At 42.1% G+C, this 21,690-nt stretch overlaps 3 protein-coding genes across 8 annotated transcripts in view; 1 reads left to right on the plus strand and 2 right to left on the minus strand.

Annotated features, from left to right (window-relative positions):
- Positions 1-21,690, minus strand: part of LOC102312766 (protein crumbs homolog 1) — a 30,972-nt gene that overhangs the window by 6,074 nt on the left and 3,208 nt on the right. The gene's annotated exons all lie outside the window — the stretch shown is intronic.
- zdhhc4 (zinc finger DHHC-type palmitoyltransferase 4) lies at positions 2,634-4,693 on the minus strand. 2 transcript variants are annotated; one of them, XM_005939090.3, is made up of 7 exons: positions 4,545-4,693; positions 4,132-4,261; positions 3,919-3,992; positions 3,660-3,838; positions 3,444-3,569; positions 3,099-3,343; positions 2,634-3,001 (listed from the first exon to the last, which is right to left on the minus strand). In XM_005939090.3, exons 2-7 carry the CDS (start codon positions 4,252-4,254, stop codon positions 2,702-2,704), a joined length of 1,047 nt encoding a protein of 348 aa, XP_005939152.1. In that variant the 5' UTR covers positions 4,255-4,261; positions 4,545-4,693; the 3' UTR covers positions 2,634-2,701. The 2 variants fall into 2 exon arrangements, with proteins under 2 accessions (XP_005939152.1, XP_014194493.1); XM_014339007.2 differs by having other exon boundaries at positions 4,132-4,329; positions 4,545-4,672.
- Positions 4,753-21,690, plus strand: part of grid2ipb (glutamate receptor, ionotropic, delta 2 (Grid2) interacting protein, b) — a 78,564-nt gene continuing 61,626 nt past the window's right edge. The window contains exons 1-6 of one of the 5 annotated variants that reach the window (XM_042227371.1): positions 4,753-5,979; positions 6,120-6,229; positions 6,725-6,876; positions 9,394-9,647; positions 9,808-10,137; positions 12,755-12,909. In XM_042227371.1, coding sequence (XP_042083305.1) covers positions 9,402-9,647; positions 9,808-10,137; positions 12,755-12,909 — 731 coding nt within the window. In that variant the 5' untranslated portion in view covers positions 4,753-5,979; positions 6,120-6,229; positions 6,725-6,876; positions 9,394-9,401. The other 4 variants (XM_042227369.1, XM_042227368.1, XM_042227370.1 and 1 more) reach the window with 4 other exon arrangements.

Consider the following 21,690-nt stretch of genomic DNA (forward strand, 5'->3'; position numbering starts at 1 on the left):
TTTTCTCGTTGGTTCTTGACAAATTCATTATGCCTTTCTTCCAACTGGTTATTTAGGGCCTCCATGTGTCTGCACTTCTCTACAAGCTGAATTTTCTCTGCCTGGATTTGTTTAATCATGTTGTGTAGATTTTGGTTTTCCTGCCTACTTTCAGCTAATGCCCTTTGGATGGACGGACCCTCGAGCAGAGGGCCAGCGTAAGCTTGTTGGTTTTTGCTGTGTTTTCTCTGAGACATGTTGGAATCTTAGTAAAACAACTGTGTAAATGATCCAACTGTTTCAAAATGTTTCTCAGGTTTATGTTTGAATGCTGCGAACATGAGTGCTGCGAATAAACTGACTAAAAGTTTGCAGTTCTCACCCCTATTTATACCTTTCGAATGGATCAGATGCCTTTGATCTGCATGCACGCTATATGATGTCATAGGGCTTTGGAGTGTGATGTCACGGGGGTGGGCGTGGAAAGGATTTTGGCCCAATCCGCCATTTTGGGGGTCTAAACAAAGCGCAAGCGAAAAGGGAGCGAAGGCACACTCAACAGCCACCGTTCATATTTGCTGTGTGGTCGGCTGCAATGTTCGATCGCACGACCGGCAAGAGAATAAGCTTGAAAAAGGGTTTGTCTTTCCCCACCTGGAAGCAACATGAGGCGGCTCCTGTATCGATGTTAGCAAACAAGGCGTCTAGCCTGGATAGCAGCTGTGAGACGAGCTGATATCCAGTTCTCTTCCATCTCCAAATATCTGTTGGTGCTCCAGACATTTTCATTCCGGTAAGTTCTAAATATGTTTATATCACTCTTTATAGCCTATTAGTTTTATTTTCAATGCGCTCTGAGCTCATAGCAAATTAGAACAAACATCTTACTGAGTGATTTTGCAGGACTACCTTCTATTTATAGAGTTGCTAATTATTTGGCATTATTGACTATGTGCACGCTAGCATATGCTACTTCCGGTGCGGAAACTCCTGTGGGGAGCTTTGTTTCCGGCGTCATATTCGCGCCCGGTTTACGGTCCAAAACAAGTTAAGCAAATGAATGAATCAAGCGGCGATTTACATTTCTATAGATGTCTTGGGCATTTACCTAATATATCTGTAAATGATGTTCATCGACTTGTCGATATTTTCCCCCGCCTCAGGGCAAAAGAGAAAATGGATTCAAATGTTATATTTCTCAGCTGTCCCTCGTTTATTGCGGGTGTTACGTTCTAAAAATAACCAGCGATAGGTCAAATCAAGTAGCCAATTTTATTTTTTGACGGTGCAAAATGTTTCATGGGCATCGTGGACATACAGTACTGCACTTCAGAGTCACACTGCTTGCGATCGATGCAGCGATTCCGTACTGTACAGGAGAGACGGCACGGAGGAGATCGTCTATAGCGATCAGGACGCAGGACACAATGTGACGTAAGAAAAAATAAGCATGCAAAACAGCGAGGTGAAAGGTGAACCGCGTTAGGCGAGGGACCACTGTAATTTTTAAGGTAAGTCACAACATACCCTTCGTACATACTAATGTATAGAAACCCTTTTCAGCAATCATTCATTTTTCTGTGGCTTTTTTCACGGTTTGTTAACATGCTGTGTAGGTGTGTACTTGATTAGCTGATATCGACATAACGGGAAAGATCTGGTTTGACTATTCTTCACCTGTAGTTTGAATGCTGAACATTTGCCTGTTTAAATCATAAGACCCGTCACTATACAGAGATGTGCTTCTGAATGTGGACGATGTGTCTTCTGCATGCAGGAATGCAGTTCTGCTGTTGAGTGATGTAAACAACTGATTGATCTAAACTCTTTAAATGTCAAAATTGATCATTAGATTTTTTATGACACAACAGTGGTGAGTGTTCCCACCTTCTGCTCTTTGTAACTTAACGCGATCTTTCCGTTTTCGAGTTTTGGACATGTCAAACCAGGAAGTTAGCATTTTCTCGTGCACAGGGTCAATTGCAGCAAACCAGTCTATGAAATGGACGAAACATCATGACTGGGTTCCAGCGCTACACAAGGGACCTGCTTCAAACATACCACCGTGCCAATCAGATTACTTCTTCCATGTGAGGGTGAAGAGGTGACCCTTCTGGATAAGATGGTGAAGGTTTGCTGCGTTTGGTGAACAGTGTGATAATAAAACCAGGGAAAAATGAAACCTGCTCCTGTTAAATATTCTTAAGTCTTTTGCTGTATAAATAGCGGTATTTTTTTTTTCTTCAAAAGATACAGCAAATAAAGTAATGTTAGTAGTGGGTGATATCATGTAAACACTGTCATGATTCTATGTAAACATTGTCATTTGTAAACTATAAATGACATGGATTCTTTTCAATGTTATATTATTGTGACTTCCTCTATACTTTATTTTTCTCCTCCCAACTTCTTAACTTTTTCATATTACTAAAACTCCAACATACTGGTCATGAGAAGTTAAATGTAATAACATAAAAAAAAAACCCTCAGCCATCAAAATAACTTGTGTAAATACACCCCCATTAATCCCACAAGCAGCAGCTACTTTGGGCTTTAGCATAATCATAGAAGCTACCTCTAAGTGTTTGATTTGGTAAGCTTGTAGCTGCAACAGTTAATTAAAACAATCTTCAATTCACAAACCAGAGGCCATAAAGAAACCAATAAACTTTATTTTCCAGTAGTGTTTACAGTAGTTATCGTAGACAGTAAATGGAACCAATCAATTGTCTTTTTTCTGAACAGGCCGTGGAGGGAAGAAAATCTCCCCCAGATTTCGGAGGACCCCCCTGCTGTAGTAGTATCTTTTAGAGTGATCTGGGACGGGGCTACAGAGAATATCGGCCGCTGTAGATGGGTGGCAGTGCTGGCAAACGTAGCCTCGACTTTTGTACCACTCATTGGAGGTCTGGTTCACAACAGCAAGAAAGGAATGGAACATGGTGTAACCCGCCAGGAGGAAGAATACAAAGAGTAAGAAGCCCAGCATGAAGACAATTCGGGGAAAAGTAAGGAAGAGATGCTGGAAGAAAAAAGTGGGAGGAGGGGCGGATGATTAAAATTCAATTTCAGTTAGAAGCAAAAACAGCTGTGTGCAATATTCAGTGTGTCAGCAGTACCTGCACGACAAACAGAAATCCCGCTGGCTGCCGTTGGCCGTTCTCATCTAAGTAACTGGCCCCCAGGAGCCCTGTGCGCAGCACAACATGAAGCAGCATGTCCACCGTTAACAGGGCGATGTCGCACGCCATGGCACAGACACTGAAGAGGTAAAGCAGGAAGTAACGTGTGTTCTGAGCACCGATGCAGTTGTTCACCCAGACGCAGTGGTGGTCGAAACGCTGCACACACCGGTTGCAGACCCCTGAATCACAGGAGGAGTTACAGTCAGCACTGAGACACGCTACCTTTCTTTTTCTCCCAGTACCTCAGGTGCTGACATTGACAAATTAAAAAGCACTCACTACAGTGTTTCGAGCGGGCTGGTTTGACAAGCTGGCAAGTCGAACATGAGATTCCCGGGTGAAACAACCTCCTATCGTACGAATAGATGTGCAGCTGACCGGCAACTTTCTTCTTTGTCACTGTGCCTGACAGATGGAGAGAAGTGAGATAACACACTGCCATTGCTGACACCACCACCGCACATTTAAACAAGATGTGGTCAAACTAAAATGAACCTGGGTCTGTCTTGATGCAGAGGTAGAAGAAGAAGGTCTTGATGGCCAACAGGATATAAGGCACAGATAGGCTGATCAGAGTGGTGTCCATCTCCCTACAGAAGCCAAACACCTCGTAAGTGAACTCTGCATACACGGCGCCCTCCAGCAGGATGTGCAGGTATATGAACGCGTTGCTCCTGCAGTCAAATTCAAATAACACTGAATCAAGCCTTAAATAAACATTAAACTCTGTAAACCCTAAGAGAGAACTACAAACCTCTGATGGAACAGTCTGTGCAAAGTCCACTGTGAAAACTTCTGCAGCCACTTTGGAGTAATCGATGCAAGTCTCTGTGAAAAAAAGCACATAGTTGTAAGTGAAGTGGATACGTTTTCTTTATATTGAGACAACAGCGCCACAGAGTATCTGTCTTTGGAATTGCATGAAAAGAAAAGCTTCATACTCATCCCGTTTCTGCTCTTTTCTTACCTTTAATGCAAAGCTGTAGAGTGAATTAAGGGGGCTGTGTTGCTGGCCGGAGTATCTGCACACTAGAGCTATGCATGTGAGCACCACCACGACGTAAATACCAAACAGTGTCAGGAAATCCATATCTCACCTGGCAGCATCGCAGAGAGGCAAACAACAGGTGTTTACGGTACAAACTCACCGACAGCAGGTAGCAAGCTTAAAAAGAAACAATTAGGCTTTGTTACAGTTAATTCTTAGTCATAGTTACTTCCTTTAAACGCGTTAAAGATCTTTAAAAACGACTCAGGTGAACAAGTTACGTTAGCATCCGCTGAAACCTCTCAGCGCCCACACTGCAGCGTTAGCAAAACTGAACCAAGTCTTCGTTTCTTCACCTTGTAAACCCATTTTCATGCTCGCTCTCCCCTTACCATCTAGTCGAGGTTACACATAGCTGCCTTTTAGTGTTTGTCTCAAGTCAACAGAGTCGGTTTAGGAGGCTTCTAGTTTCACTTTTGCTCCATGCTCACGTCCTGCCCCTGTAAACAATGCTACTTCCTTAGCATCGCTAATGGGCTGGGCTAACGTCGAAGCCTCCCCGCTGTGAGAGGACAGTGGAAATGTGTCCTACTCCTTTTTACTTTACACTGAAATAAATGAACAGTGTGTTTTGTTTTTTGGGTTTTTTTCGGCTGATTAAGAGAGGGGATTATTAATTTTAAAAGTTGTAAGTATACTTTGCGTTAAGTCCCTGTCTCCTGTTATAAACGTGTATTAATAGCCATACAAGGAGGTGTGCAAGACAAGTGCATTCAGCCAGCTCTTTCTTTTATTGAAAATCCTGTTATTTTTCGACAGTTTACATCCCCATCCCAATATCTAAAACAGGCTTCAGACATTTCTAAAGTTTGCTTAAACATCTTCTATTAAAAAAAAAAAAAAAAGAAGAAGAGAGAGCTATGATGCACATCACTACCCACATACACTCACTGGTTACTACATTGTCAACACAGATGTTAAATCAGCCTATGGCAGCAGCTCAGTGCATTTACCCATGCAGACATAGCCAAGACGACCTGCTGAAGTTCACTAAACTGAGCATCAGAAAAGGGTGAAAGGTGATTTAAGTGACTATGAATGTGGCATTGCTGTTGGGGCTGGACAGGCTGGTCCAAGCATTTCAGAAACTGCTGGTTGACTGTGATTTTCCCACACAAGCATCTCTAGGGTTTCCAGAGGATGGTACCAAAAAAGAGTCAATATCCGGTGAGCATCAGTTCTCTGGGTGAAAATGTCTTGTTGATGCTAGATGTCAAAGAAAAAGCTAACAGGAAGGCAATAAAAACTCAAATAACTCATCACAGAGTTACTCTAAACTCAAAAGACATCAACACTTGAAGAAAATGGGCTACAGCAGCGACCACAGCAGGTGCCATCTCAGCTAAGATCAAGAAACTGAGGCTAGAATTCTCACAGGCTCACCAAACGTGGACAGAAGACTGGAAAAATGTTGCCTGGAGCCTGCTTTGACATGTAATTGTTAAGGTCGGAATTTGGAGTAAAAACCATGAAGCAGGGATTCATCCTGCTTTGTGTTAATGGTTCAGGCTGCTGCTGCTGCTGCTGCTGGTGTAATGGTGTGTGGGGCATTTTTTGGCACATTTTAGGCCCCTTTACCAAATGAGCATAATTTAAACTCCACATCCCACCTGAGTATTTTTGCCAACCATGTGCATCTCTCTACGATGGCTGCTTCTAGCTGGATCATGTGCAGTGTCAAGGGAGGAATATTGAATGTGTGCCACAAAGAATGAAGGCAGCCCTGAAGGCAAACGGGTGTCCAAGGTGTACTTAATGAAGTGACTGGTCAGTGTATAAACTGGAAGTTTTGAGGCCTTTGCCAGAGCCAATAATACACGTGTTTTATAAATGCATTACTCTTGATTTTACTGTTAAATGTGTTACTGGTTAATTCACTATTTCATTGAGAGAATTTCTGCCTGCAGTTTCTATAGTTCAAGAAAGAGAGAGGTGATGTCTGGAGCTTTGCTACCTGAGGAATCCAGTGTGAGATAGCATCAACAGTAATGTTTTGTTTCCTGTGTCCAAAATACATGTGAGTAATTAGAGTATTTTATACTTTCTCTCTCTCTTTTTTGGGACTTCAAAACATGCATTGAAGCATAAAAGGTTTTGTCTAAAAGTTAGCACACAAACTTCAAAAAGGAGAATTTTAAATATATAATTTCAGTATAACAACAGTTAACTTCCTTTTGTTTATTGAATGCCTGGATGCGCTGTGCTGGTGCTTTAATCATCTTTTATTGACTGTTATATAAGATAAATCAAGTTACAGTGCTGTGAGCAATGCTTTTATCCCACCCTTTGTGCCAGAGACATGAAGAAATGTCTTTCAACTCCTCATTACACTAGCTTTGAACATGTATTTTGTTCAAAAATTGATCTGACAATGACAAACAAATATCAGCTACTGTCATCTGGTTTGATTATAGACTGATACCCGCCATCGAGGTTAATTTAGGCCTATAGTGTTTGACTTTGGTGCCTGAATAAAATCATTAACTGTTTGCTGTTTGTCTCTGCAATCCAGTCCTCCAAACAATGCATCAAGGCACCACAGGACACCAGTCAGTGGATACTGTTGCGGACATGGCCCAACACTCATATTACAGCTCACAGAGCTGCAGAGGGGAGCATTACTCGGGAGCTGCGCAGGCTCATCTCCGAATGCTGCTTAAACAGGTACTGAATGTTTGGATGTGCTGTGCTGGGGGCCTTAATCATTTTTTATTGTCTCTTATGTCGGATAAATCAAGTTACAGTGCCACGAGCGTATCTGCTGTTACAGTTTGAAATCAAAATTACAGCTTTATACCTGAAATGACAATTTTCCTTGTCAAAAGATAAATTGTTTCAGGTGGTTTAAAGTTTTTCTGTCAGGCATCTTGTCATAGACGACTCAATCGTCTTTAAGACTGTAAGTGTAAGAGGAGAGTTTGATTGAAGTGAAAAGTGTGTTTGGAGATGCAGTCACTTGTGTTTAATTATTCAGTTTGCACTGAACTGTTTGTTCCTTATTGTGCGCTTTGGCACTAATGACAGTTTACACCCCAATAAGCCCACCTGCGCGCTTCCTCAGCTTCCTCTCCAGCTGTTATGCATGTCAGTTAAAAAATACGTGTAATACTGTAAAAGTAAAACTTGATGTGAGCTTCAGTTCAAGGATATAAGCAGATAGTTACACGTGCAGCTTAGAGTCTGCTCGATATAGGATTTTTAAGACCTATGCCAACATTTGGTGATTTAAAAAATCTGATATATTGGCAGATATGTTTTTTTCTTTCAGACGCACATACATAAATGGATTAGCAATTGTTATGTGTATTGATTCATTAGTCCTTACTAAGAAGATAAAGCAGTTTGCAGTTTAAAAAATAGTCATGTTTTACCGTCACAACAAGATCTTCATGCTCTGCTCGACTCTGCTGGTAAACGTGTGTTGCCAACAGGGAAGTTGCAGAGCACAACATCAGCACCCATAGCATGGTTGAAGGGTTTTTCCTTCTTGATGTTGATATTGATATGTTGGCAAATAGCTGATATCTGCTGATAAATCCACCGGGCTGAGTTTTAATCAGCACACTGACGCCATAGATTCTCAGTTTTAAGTTTTAGTTTTCAGCTCTGATCTGGCTCTATATAAATACAATTGAATTGAATTGAACTAGAGCAGCATTTAGCCTATTTCATCATAAATACACGTCTAAAAGTGTGCACAGTGCTAAAATAAACTTCACTAGAGGCACTCTAAATATCTAATACGGGAGGGGAGCATGTGTTCCTACAGTATTAATAACAAGGGGGGTGGAGGAGAGCAGATTCAGCTGATAATCCCACTAATCCCACAGGCTAAAGTCTTAAATTGCCCCCGCTCCTTATCAATGGACCGACCATTTCAGAGTACGCAGAGAATCACAGGCATGCAGACGCTCCAATTAGAGCTCCTCGGGCTTTCTCGCATCGACGCAGAGTGATTCTGGGCCAGGAGCGGTCCCACGGAGAGCCACCTTGCCAAGAGAGGAGGGGGAGGAAGAAAAGACACATGGGTGTATTTATAGAAAAATGAGGCCTTACAATACCCTTTTTGGAGAGAGAATTATTAAGGAACCGAGGTGCGCGGGTGCACGCGTCCCAGTTTTCTGATTAACACTGTGCAAGCAGGCTGGCCCTAGGATGAATCAGGGATGAGATGCAGGACCAACTCCTTGACATACTCACAGGAAGAGACTGCACTTGCTTTTCATGCACACTCACCCTTTGCTCATGAGGAGACTGCTGTGGTTTCAGGGAGGAGGAATGGGGCAGTATTTTGAGTTTGTCACCTTTTCTCTTTGACTTTGGGTTGTGGGTGGTGGGGATATTATTTTTTTAAAAACACTACACTTGAGAAGACTGGATAACAGCCTCCTAGCAGGCCACCGGGTATCTGACATTCAAGATGAAGAAATTTTTGCAAAACAAAAAGGGCAGATACTCTTTCCGCCAGAGCAAACGGGGCTCTCGGTATCCAGCCAAAGATTTCTGTAAGTCTTTATAACCTTCGTCTTCGTCAGCTCTGTGAATTCTGCTGCGCTGTGGCTTTTGGAAAGCTGTGCAGCACATCATTAGCCTACAGCTGAGCTACAGTGTGTATAGCAATTCATTGCTGTGAAATTTGTACTTGTTCCATTAGAGGTGGTTCTGAAAGCCTTATATTTCCTGCTATTTTCCCATTTGGTTGGAAATAATCCTGTTATTTAACCTGGAATTCAGCCTCTTACCTGTTCATCCATGCAGCCAGTGGTGTGCTCTGTCACTTTATTGCTTTTCCATTCAATTACCGTTCGACAGGAGAGACATGCATGTGCTCTGAGTGCAAAAAATAGCAAGAGGAACTTCTGTCTCCTGAGCTAATTAAGGTCACAATCTTTCAATGCTTTAATTTGATTGGCTGTGAAAGAGTTTATGAACCAGGTCAGGGACTGCTGAGTGTGTCATGGTTCAGCATAGAGGGTTACAGAGCCACACTTGATGTACAGCTAAGACAGGGAAGGAGACAGAGAACAAACTGAATATCTTTAAAACAAAAGACTGTATCATAGTTTTCTTGCGATGTCGCTGAACTTGAATCCACTGGCTACAGTGGGTAAGTATTTCTAAGTACCATGAAACTCCATATTGAAGCAAACCTCACTGTCTTTTTCTCCCTGTTTCTAAAAGTCCTCAGCATGCCGACATCCAACCAGGGCTGGCCTGAGGATTTTGGCTTCCACCTTGGTGGGGCTGGACCTAGCTACATCTTGTCAGTGGAGGAAGGCAGCAGTGCCCACCTGGCAGGGTTGCAGGCAGGGGACCAGGTCCTGGAGATCGAAGGCCACAATGTGTCGACGCTAGGTCCTCAAGCTGTCATCGCCATCGCCCAGACTCAGAAGAACATCCCTCCCAGCATTGGAGTGGTGTCCCGCATACAGCAGGTCATGCAGCTCTCAAATCCTTCAGATCTATACTGCATGCGTAGGTTAATGGGTGTGGAAATGCATGTCATAATATAGTAAGCAGTAGATCTGCACTATTGTGGATACCTGTTGGGGGATATGTTCTGTGGTCAAACACTGAGGCAAATGTCTCGTACAGATGGACATCACGCCAGGTCCAGATGGTCGTTTTGGGTTTACCATTGTGGGAGACTGCCCCCTACTGGTGGAGGACTGCTCTCCTTGTTCTCCAGCTGGCCGTGCAGGCCTGAGGGCTGGGGATTATGTCATGGAAGTGAACGGTATCCCAGTCAGGCAGCACGAGATGGCTGCAGCACTAATCAAGGCATCCCAGGGGAGGACACTCCGCCTGGGAGTGCTGTGCCTTGGGCCAAGGCACAAATGGAGCATCAGCATAGAGGACAGCCAGATGGGTGGAGAGGGGGCGAGACTGGACCGCAAACACAAGGCTCTGGAGTTCAACAGGAAGGTAGGTTTCGCATTAAAAGGTATTTTCTAATTAAAGACAACATTCTCTGCCTAAGCTGTTTTTTTTGTTCCCATGCAACTGTTTTGGAGAGGGCAGGGCTTATTTGACAAAAAAATAAATAAGTATTTCTGTGCACCAAGCAGAGTTTTGCAAAACCTTATATGAATTTAAGGACCTATTATGGTTGCTGTTTATTTCTTCTGTGCCTGTACTGGAATAATTTTGCATGATTCATGGTTAAAATAAAATCCTTATTTATCCTACAGTCCCTCAATTTGTCCCGTGTCTGAAACAAGCGCCTTTATTTTCAAGGCTTCCCTTACTAAAACCTGTCTTTCTTATGATTGGCCAACCTCCAGAAGCCACATGAAGGACAGTACCCAGTGCTTCTGAGCTGTACTGTCTGTATATTGTGTGCTTACTGCAGATAACCATATAAAGAAATTTGTATCATCAGAGTGCTTTAGACAGTCAAAGATCAGAGAAGCCTGGTGCTCAACAGAATATGAGCTTTGGGTTAAAAGGGATTACTTTTATATACTTGCCAACATTTTATATATATACTAATCAATTGTACACACTTCAGATGAGGTCGGGCATGTCATGTAACAATGTTTGTTTTTTAAATTTTAAGTTGTATGTGTTTTTAGTGCGTATTTCATGAATATTTAATGTAATCGAATGTAGAATGTCGACATGTTTTTGAGACCAGAATGAATGAAAGTCTATAGTTATCCACCTTCTTATGACAGGCCAGATAGTAACTCTATAAAATCACTCAAAATTCAACAACGTTCTGTTTACAGTCATGTGGAAAAGAAAACACACCCTCTTTCAATTTGAAGGCTTTATGTGTCAGGTCACTATGAAAATATTATTCTGGTTTGTACCAGGTTATCAAATTATTTAAACATAACTTAAAATAAAAAGGCAGCACATAAAATATTACACCATGCTGTTATTAGTTTAAGAAAAACAAAGACAAAATCCAGAATCAGTGTGTGAAAAACTAAGTACTCTACTGCTTCACTAAGTATAAAGATGTAAATAGTCATCAGCAAGAATGAACACCTCTATAAAAGCAAAAGATTTGGTAGCTTGTCTGTTATAACACACCTGAATGCTCTAGTTGTGTGAAATGTAGTGCTCAACAGAAGAAATTGCTGCTACCCATTAGTCTGTGAGGGGTTATAAGGCCATTGCATTTGAAGTACATAATTCTACAGCGAGAAAGATTGTTCAAAAGTACAGAACATTCAGGACAGTTGCCAGTTCCCAGGATTGGACATCCCAGTAAATTTACCCCAAGGTCAGAGGAATCTCAGACTCATCGGGGTTCACTTATCATGTTAAATCTTAAACTTAAGACTGAACAAATGTGACTTGTTTGGAAGGGTTGCGGGGAGTAAACCTCTTGTCTCTAAAAAGAACATGGTTTAAGTTTGCAAAGTTGCATTTGAATTCAATTTCACTTTAGCGCCAAATCTCAACAACAGTTGCCTCAAGAAGCTTTACATTGTAAGGTAAAGACCCCACAATAATACAGAGAAAACTTCAACGATCTGATTCCCCTATAAGCAAGCACTTGGCGACAGTGGGAAGGAAAAACTTCCATTTAACAGGAAAATCTCCCAGCACCAGTTGGGGTTGAGTGGAGGGAGTCAGGACAAAAGACACATTGTGGAAAAGAGCCAGAACTTCATAGTAACTAGTAATTAAATGCAAAGAAGTGTATAAACACAGAGTGAGTGAAAAAGGTGAGTGAAGAAGAAACACCCAGTGAAGCCTGCAGTAGCCTAGGCTTACTGCAGTATAACTAAGGGAGGGTTTATGATCAAAGTCTAACTATGTTTCAAACTTAATCTTAAAAGCAGAGACTGTGTCTGTCTCCTGAATCCAAACTTGGAGCTGGTTCCACAGAAGACTGGCCTGAAAGCTGAAGGCTTGCTTTCTTGTCCCTGTCAGTACTCCTGCAACAAACCAGAAGACTTCTGGAAAAATGTGCTTTGGACAGAAGAGACCAAAGTGGAGATGTTTGGCTATAATGTATAGCGCCACAAACACAACATATTGGTACAAACACCACATACCAACTGCAAAACACGGTGATGGACAGGTGATGGTTTGGGCCTATTTTGCAGCTACAGGACCTACGTGCTTTGCAATCACCGAGTCAACCATGAACTTTGTATAGCACAAGTGTTCTAGAGTCAAAGGTGAGGCCATCTGTCCAGCACCTAAAACTTGTCTCAAACTGGGTCATGCAAAAAAACAATGATCTCCCTTACTCTACAAAATCTTGGCTGAAAAGTGCTGTAGTTAACAGAGCAATGCATGAATGAATGCCACAACGATAATCATACAGTAAATGATTACTTCAAGTTATTGCTCCTAAAGGTGGTTCTACAAGCTACTGAATCATGGGGTGTACTAGTTTTTCATACGCTGCTTTTTGGTTAAATAATAACAAGAGAAATGAAAATTACAGCATAAAATATACACAAAAATAAATACTTCTGTTTGGTACTATGCTAAAAACAGTGAGGTCGTAGGTTTTCCTCTTTTACTGACTACCCTCCTCTCTACCAGAAGCTACCCTCTTTTGAATCTCCAACAGGTCGACCAGATTTTAGGTGACGATCCCGAAGTGAAAGAGAGACTCTTTGCTGTGCTGAAGCAGTACGCCGCAGAGAAGAAAGTTGAGTGGTTAGCTTCTGTCCTGCCGGACATACTCACCACTGACGAACATCGACAGCTCATCTCCAGCATCAGGTAGGGGACAGAGGTTTTCAGCTCACATTGCACAGGTAGGAAGTAGATTAGTCTTCATTGGAGAAGATGCAAAAAGATGCAAACAATGCAAGCAATTTGTGAGTGAGCTGTAAACGTCAAATGCTCTCTAAAGTACGCTACCATACTAGGCCATCTCTTTGTGTTGCATCACAGAGATTTGCACGTGTTTGGTCCTAGTGAGACTGAAATAATCTGCATGGATTGAATTCATGATGACTGTAAACTGGATTTTCCTGCACATTTGGTTGCAGATTAGAGAAATGTGTGGGTTCCATCTGCAACACATGGTAAATCCACAGTGACCCACCCGAGTTTCTTAAACTTTCATTTAAAGAGAAACTGAGAGACTAAACTGACAAGGACGGGGTCTATAACTGGGAGCTTAGAGTTTTAGGGGGGGAAATGAGGATTGGCAAAATGTTCTGCATTCACTGCATGGAGGTGCCTGTGATGATGAGCCACTCACAGATTTAGTAGAGTGCTCGCTTCGTGGAACTACTGGTAGCCATGCTGCTCTCTCTGTCTCTGCAGCCCTTTCAAATAAAAAAAAAATTAAAATAAAATCTGGAGCTACATCCAGCAGGTTTTTTTTCTTTTTTGAAGATGCGTGGAGGTGGCTTTCTACCAGACAGAATTGTGCCAGGTAACCAAATGTCAACAACTCTTTAGTTATGGGCTGTCTGTGTGCCAAAATAAATCCCCAGACAGTGTGTCCACAGATTCCTCTCCATCCACAAGTCCAGCCAATTGAAGCTTTTATTCTGTTACTACGCTGGCTTCCTTCCTCCAGTACTACTACACCACTTTCAACTCTCTTTCGTGATATTAATATACCGTAAGAAGGGTTTCCATTTGTATGAGGTCACTGCTGAGATAGGCAACAAGATTTTTAGTGCCTTCAATTAGGCATGAATAATCCAAAGCTGAGAGTTGGTATTTGTGCAATGAGGGACACTCCTATCTGCTACAAGGACCGATACCAGCATTAATAGCATCTCTCTGTGGACTTCCATCCTTGCCCGTCTCCCAGCTCTCTTACCTCACTCTCCCTCTCTCTTAAGGGGTGTTTGTGTTTAGCACTGATAGATTGTCCTCTCATTATACCGCTCAGACTGTTTCCCTGCTTTCTCTGTGCGGTGACCATTTTTTTCTTGACACTTGGTGAAGACGGCCTCCTGGCCGCACCGAGGTCCCAGAAGACCTTTTATCCCCCACAGAGGAGCAGCTCAGGAGCAGTGCACGAGCCCAGTATTCTGCTCACTGCTGCTTTTAGACTTGTGCAGACGTTTAGCTGATTATTGAGCTATGGCTGACAGCTAAAGCAATGAACTGCCTGGGGTGAGTATATCCTCCTCTCATTGCTGATATTCTCCAGTGCTGTGTGAAATGTGACTTCTTTGTGTATTTTTGCAGACGTTGTGAATTTTTATCACCTCCCATCTGCTGGTGGTTGTGCAGGTGTAATAATGTGAGAGCTTGAGTGGATGTTTAATGCAGTCCTTAAAGTACAGGACAGGCTGCTGCTGCAGCTGCTGCTGATGTTAGATAGATTTTAAATTCATTATCCCCCTGATTTCGGGGATAACAAAGCTCATTTGGACCATTGGCAGTTTATTCATATAGTTTGATGTAATGCAGTCTCACTTGGGTTCATAAAAACTGTTTGTGGTTAACAACACCGTTAACAATGCAACGCTTTCGTGTCTGTGTATGAAGTGACTGGGTGTTCTTAGGATCACTAAGTCTCTGCTTTTAAGGTGTACTCTCTTTTCACGTGTATGAGCAGAGGGTGTGGTTCAGTTAATGTCTGTGTGCTAGAATTGGACCATCGTTTTGACTCTGAGATTATGTAAATAATCAGTTGAAAATATTTATTATGTTGTTTATTATTTTTTTAACGGCTAAATGTATAAATCAGTCAAAAAAATCTCTCATTTGTTGCCATTCAGACATTAAAAACAATTATCCAGATGTGGTCGCAGGCAGTAGTCTGCCTCATGTTGCACACTGAGCACAAATCTTGCTTTGTTAGTGGTGCTGATAATGATGGTGTTTAGTTCTGACTGCAGGAATCAGAGGCTGGAGCTTGTTTCTAACGATTCCCGAGCTACTGCTGCACTGTACTCTGTACATGGGGGAAAAAAAAGCTCCTCACAGGAGCCTTGTACAGCGTCTTCAATGAAGTGAACACAAAGTACAAAGTGGGTACAGTCGAGAGTGGAACAAGTTGCCTCCTTCTATTAGTGTAAACCTTGTTCCAAATGATTAAGCACTTGCAGAATGTGTTTGTTCCTCCAGAACAGTCTGCCGGAGAAGATCGATACTCAATAAATATGTTATAGTATGAAAATAGCTGCGGGACAAAACAAAATGCAGATGACATTTGATTATTTGGAGAGATCCAGGTGATCGTAATGAACAGATGTCTGTTATATTTTTTATGACAGAATGTTCTTCAGTTTAGAGAAAGCTTTTCTGGCTAAATGAGCTTCTTTGATATCACTTCAACCACCATCCAGCTGAGAATGACAGTTGCCTTCCAAGCAAGCAGCTGCCTCGGGGTATACTGTCTGACCTTTAGATTTTCTGAGTGTGATTGCTTCACAGATTCTCCACAGGTTAAAAAGGAATGATGGTGGTCTTTCAAGTCTCTTTAACATAGTACCCGAGTCTTTGGTGTCTCTGTGGTCTTCTGTAGCAGGGCGATGGTTCAGTATCATGCAGGAAGTCCTCTGAAAGGCACCAAAGAAAGAGTTTTCTTTGCATGAAAGAAATAATCAGTTAAGAACTGCATACATTGCAGATGGCCTTTATAAGACCCCCGAGGCCCCTGACAGGGCCAGCCTTGTTAATCACGGCAAACCCAGATCATCAATGAACAAGTGTCACGCATTTTTCTGAACCACGTTGTGTATCACGATAGCATTTCTGTGCGACTAGAACAGTGAGTATTAGTCTTCATGTATTTCTGAGCCTTGTCCTTTATGCACAGCTTGCAGGCTCTGGGGGATTCTGCAGTATTTTTAAATACGGCCTTTTTTCTAGCAGCCTTTTTCCTTTTTGTGTGTTTTTTTTGCCTCGTGGAAATTATAAGTTAAATTAAGTTTCTGATCCTTTTACAACATTTATTTTCTGTGCTCTGAATCATCACTCACTTTTTTATGTTCAGACTATCCAGTCAGTTTGATGGCAAACACACTATCTGGATAGCGGACATATGCTATCACGAACCTGCTGAATTAGTGCGTTAGCGCCGTCACCTCGAGCGTGGGAGGATATTAAAGCGCGATTTCTGCTCAGGAACAGCCTCGCAGAGGTGCTAGAGTGATTGTCCAAGATAGACTCTTTGTTTTTATAAGATGACAAAGACTAAGTTTACTTCCTAATGTCCTAATTTGTTCCTTATTCAATATATTTCTACATTCCTAAATGTAATGAGTTCCTACCATGTGATTGGCTGATTGGGTATTTATTTATAAGCAGCTGAACAGGCATACCTAATGAAGTGGCTGGTGAGTGTATATCCCTTGTAAATAATTTATGTTATATTAATTATCTGGAATTGCTATTTCTTTCATCACTGTGGTCATAGTTTGATTGCAACACTTTAATTTTAAACTGCAGTGTTTTTAATGATCTGCCCTCAAAAGGTCAGAAGGGCAGATGCTCTGCTAACTTTAACAGATCATCATCTGCCCATCTTACTTATCCAACCTATATGTATTTAGGCTTTGCACCAAACTTCCTTCTCTGCATCAGAGTCACATCTGGACACTCAAAATGAAATGAGGTCTTTGTAGTTTTCTGCTTGTCATTCCTCCCTTCTGAGAAATATGTCCCTTCCTCCCAGCTTGCTTCCTCCTCCACAACCCTCCTTCAGATAATTATAGATCTCTGTTCTTTATAAATGAGGTCAAATCAGAGCGCTCATTTAGTTTCCAAGAGTTGACGCGGAAAACTTCTTTTGATTATGTTGTTGTTGTTTGCAACAGATAGCTGTGTTTATATGGTGGGTAAACAGCTGCATATATATAAAAAGATGCTAATAGCCACAGCTACACACCAACAGAGATTAGCCTTGCGTAGACAGGTACCACATCTCTGTGTGAGAGATGGGAGGGCATAATAGTGCTGTGATGTGAATAAATGGCAAATAGCAGGCGGGCACAGAGAGCAGAGAAGGGCTGTGTGGGCTGCTACACCTACGGCACTAAGAGAACATTTATTTATATCTAGGGAGTCTGCTTATTGTAGCCAGTAGTCTGTGCTCAGGCAACACTGTCTCAGGCTGCAGATACATCCACACCTCAGCCTGATCAAAGTCTGCAGAGACAGTGACAGCGGGCTAAGAATATGTGTCCTATATCTTTAACTGAACAGATTTGTTTCAAAGAGACGGTACACACCAGCGCTTAAAAGCTTCTCTAAAACAAGAGATAGGAAAAAACCTCAAAGAAGATTTAACAAATGGTGTAGGATGGCAGGTCGCTTAAAGTTGCAGCATGTGGATTTTTAGCCTTTAAAAATAATGTTGCTAAACCTGGAGCCTGACTGATGATTAAGACATTTTTGGAAGCACGGTTGTGCAGTTTTCTGCAAATGGCAGGTTATATTAGAGGGGGAAAAGTAATATTTCTGAAAAGTCATATTTATTTAAACTTCTTTGGTGAGACTATTTCTGTGAATATTTTGCCCTGTACCTCAAAACACCCAGAAAACATTGATCTTGCACATCTGCAGCTGTTTAATTTCCCACTTTGCTGTGATGATGGGGGAGTGTACTCTCAGGCATGCCTGTGGACTTTGACATCACTTTTGGGTGTGGTTTCAGATGGGTGCAAAATTACACCTGTAAACTATGTTGTTTAGCAATGTTGGAAAAACCTCAAAGCTTATACAGTAGAGCTTAGGTAATCCTGACTTTTATGGTTCACATACTCTAAACCTTGTATTTCACATTTCCCATAATGCAGCTTGTTAGCGTTTTAACGATTTAGCGAATTAGTATCCATCCATCCACTTTTTTTAACCTAGACTGGAGCTTGTGTCAGCTGTCATTGGGCGAGATTCAGGGCAGTCCGTTACAAAGAGGGGTAACAAAGAGACGAATCAGTCATTCACACTCGCAGTCACACCTATAATCAATTTAAAACTCCCAGTTAGCTTGTTAACGTGCATCCACACAGGCACAGTGACAACATGATATCATCCCCATGACACAGTCAGTGTCATTTTCTCCACAGCATCAGCTATCAGCTGACCAAAGACCAAAGAGCTTATAGGAAGGAGCTGACACTTAAAATTTCACATATGTCGCTGTCAGAAGTACAATATTTGTTTTGCTGATTTCATCTGATCACTCTATTCTTATGTGTTCTGTGACACCCTTGAAATCGGGAAAAAAAATAATTTTTTCCAATTGAATTCAGTTTTTTTTATGTGGTGCTAAATGACAACAACAGTCGCTTCAAGGTGCTTAATATTGTGAGGTAAAGACTGCACAAAAACTCCAACAGTCAGACTGTGAGCAAGCACTTGGTGACAGTGGGAAGTAAAAAGTCCCTTCTTACAGGAAGAAACCTCCAGTTTAAATGGGAGTTGTGGTTCGATTTTCCCGGGAAATTGCAAGGTAACCACTGGACCAAGTTAGAAATGTCTGAATTCTTTATGCATTTGTACAGAAGCGTCTAGAAAAAAGATGTTTGAATTACCAAGGCCCCACACGGCCTGCCCACTTAGTTTAAAACAGTTGTATCTTGGTGTGTATTTTTGTGCAAAAATCTTGACAAATTCCTTCAGATCATTAATACTGGATGTACGGAGAGAGGAACGCTGAATGTCTATACCAAGGGTAGGCAACTCTAGGCCTCGAGTGCCAGTGTCCTGCAGGTTTTAGATATCACCCTGGGTCAACACACCTGAATCAAATGATTAGTTCATTATCAGGCCTCTGGGGAACTTCAAGACATGTTGAGGAGGTAATTTAACAATTTGAACCTGCTGTGTTGGTTCAGCCACACATCTAAAACCTGCAGGACACTGGCATTTGAGGCCTGGAGTTGCCTACCCCTGGGTACACCCATCTGTAAAACATGGTGGAGGCTGTGTCATGGTTTGGGGCTGCATTTCAGCCAGTATTGTTGGAGCTCATGTTAGAATTGATGGAATTATGAATGCAAAAGAACGCCTTCAGATCATTCAATGCAATCTGAAAGGTGTCTGGAAACAGCTTCATTTTTCAGCATGACTACTACGACTACTGACTATCACCCGTGCCAGGGTAAGGGCAGCCAAAGATAGATCTCCAGAGATTTCTGTCCTGAGCCATTCTTTCTAGTTGGCTCCATCTTTTTTACTTCTGCCTCGAGGTCTCATCTCCAGGTGTTTCTTGGGCAGCCTCTCTTTCGCCTTGAGGGTTCCACCTGAGAGCCTGCCTAGAGATGTTGGTTGGCGGATGGAGTAGAGCGTGCCCTTCCCAGCACCATCTTTGACAATGACAGTGCTCCCAGAAAACACTACCAATGCAGTAAAACCGTACCTGGATAGAAAAACACGCAGCGGAAGAGTATCAGTCATGGATTGACCTCCTCAGAGCCTATACCTGAGCATTAATGAAGCAGTGTGGGATCATCTTGACATAGAGAAGAGATCAGAAAGCAGCAAACATCCAAAAAGTCCTTCAAGAGGCCTGGAAAATTACTCCTGAAGACTACTTAAATAGTTATTTTACCTTTAGTATAAGATTGTGTACTCCCTGTGCATGCTGGCAAAACAGCTGTGACAGGTTGGGGCACAAACACCACACCTATAACTGCAGTGGGACGTTGGCAGTAGATGCTTTTGGTGTTGTTATTTGTGACCTTGGAAGATTGTGGCGTCTCCCGCTGGAGGCGGCTGCTGTCATTAAAGACTGCCGCTGAAATGTGCCTGATGGGTTTATACTGGTTGTCAACATCAGCTGCTGTTTTGTAGTTATTACAGTGTCAAATACCACCACTGGCCAGAAGGACAATGGTTCAGGCTCTAATGACATCATTGTTATCTCTACAGGCCTGTTTCTACAGCTTATAAAGAGTGAAATGTTTTGGGCAGGTTTTTCAAAAACAAGCTCTTCATTAGTTGACTAGTTGTTAACAGCAGCTGTGACCGGTAGGTTCTGGATGTGAGTGAGTCTTCATTATTTGCCTCACTTACAAGTACAGAACAGGGCTGAAGGTGCTGCATATTTTCCTGAATACCTCCTAATAAAGCACTTCAGCAGCCATGGATAATTAAATGCACGCTGGCGAAAAGTCACATCTGCTGTGAAGTTGCTTCTCTCTCTGTCCAACGAGTGTCCTAATTGCTTTATTTAGCTGTCAGAATTGTTGCTGCAGCTTAATTAGCTCCGCGTGGACATGAACAGTGGTAGCTGTTGTTCCTCCCTCCTTTCTGTTTGCGCGTTCGTGGTTAATTGCTTGACTGGTGCTGTTTTTCACCGACCCTGCGCCCTGTCTGCTAATGACTGATTCATCTGATCAGCAGATAAGCGGCAGCAGACAGTCAGAGCACAACAGGCTGGTGTAGGTGGGAATCAAAATGGTTGTTTGTGCAAATATGTGTCCGGCCTCAGCTCACTGATCCAACAATCATCAAATGTTAACTTCAAATGTTTTTGGTGCTCTTTGAATTTTCTACACGTCCTTCACATGTGGTCCTTGAGAAGTAGAGAAAAAGCGTAGTGTTAATAGACTTTATACAGCATGCATTGTTTTCAGGATGTGTAGGCTGCTGCCTTTTTATGGCAGTATGTGCTTGTGCTAATAAATTCTCAGAGGTGGCGTGATTTCTTTTGGGGTTTTTTCCAGTTCTCACCGCTCATGAGCTGGTTTGGTGTACTGAAAGTAGCTCCACAGTGTAGTGGTTCACACACTCACCTAACAAATGATAGATTCCTCCCAGTGGTGGGAAACAAAAGTCCCCTGGGAGTTGCATAAGGAAGGGCATCAGCTTAAAACAATCTGCCAAATCAAAAAGGCAGAGCCTATCTGCTGTGACAACCTCCTGTGACAACCTGAAAGTAGCCTTAGCATACTTATAGAATTAGATCTCCTCGAATTCATGTGGGGATAAATAACTATCTATATAGACAAACAGTCAGACTCTATACAAGGACTTTGAGGGATCCCTAAATTCATCTACTAAAAAAAGCTACCCCACTCCCTACATTTCAGCTTTCTGCCCCCGTAAAGAAAAAGCTGAAGGAACTTTTGTGCTCACAGCTACAAACGTATGTATCTGTGATGACCACCATATTAAGAATATCCAATCTAACTGACATAGGTGTGAATGATTGTGTGTCTCTGTGTTAGCCCTGTGACAGACTGGCGATCTGCCCAGAGTGTACCCCACCTCTCGCCCTAAATGTATGAGCATGTAATTATCTATTAATGAAAAAAAATAAGGAAATGAATAGAAAATCCACTTTAAACGAGTGGACGGTGCTATGCGAGCCGTTTCTCCCACTGTGTTCAGTATGTAATCTAAGCTCAACTGCTATTATAAGGTAGAAATGATCGGAATAACCACATAAACATGGGAGGGGGGTTCCTGTTACTCCAGTTTTCTTGGATACTTTGTTTACTTTGTGTACCTAATATTAGGATTATTGACTTTTCCAACTTTTTATTATTTTGGAGCTATGCATATCATAAAACCTGATGATCAGTCATTTAATGTTAGATCATCTACATTTAAGAAATATAGTTCCAGAAAGTGTGT

This window comes from Haplochromis burtoni, unplaced genomic scaffold, assembly GCF_018398535.1.
Source record: "Haplochromis burtoni strain Fernald_Lab_line unplaced genomic scaffold, NCSU_Asbu1 Contig_257, whole genome shotgun sequence".
In the NCBI taxonomy this organism is placed as follows: domain Eukaryota; kingdom Metazoa; phylum Chordata; class Actinopteri; order Cichliformes; family Cichlidae; genus Haplochromis; species Haplochromis burtoni.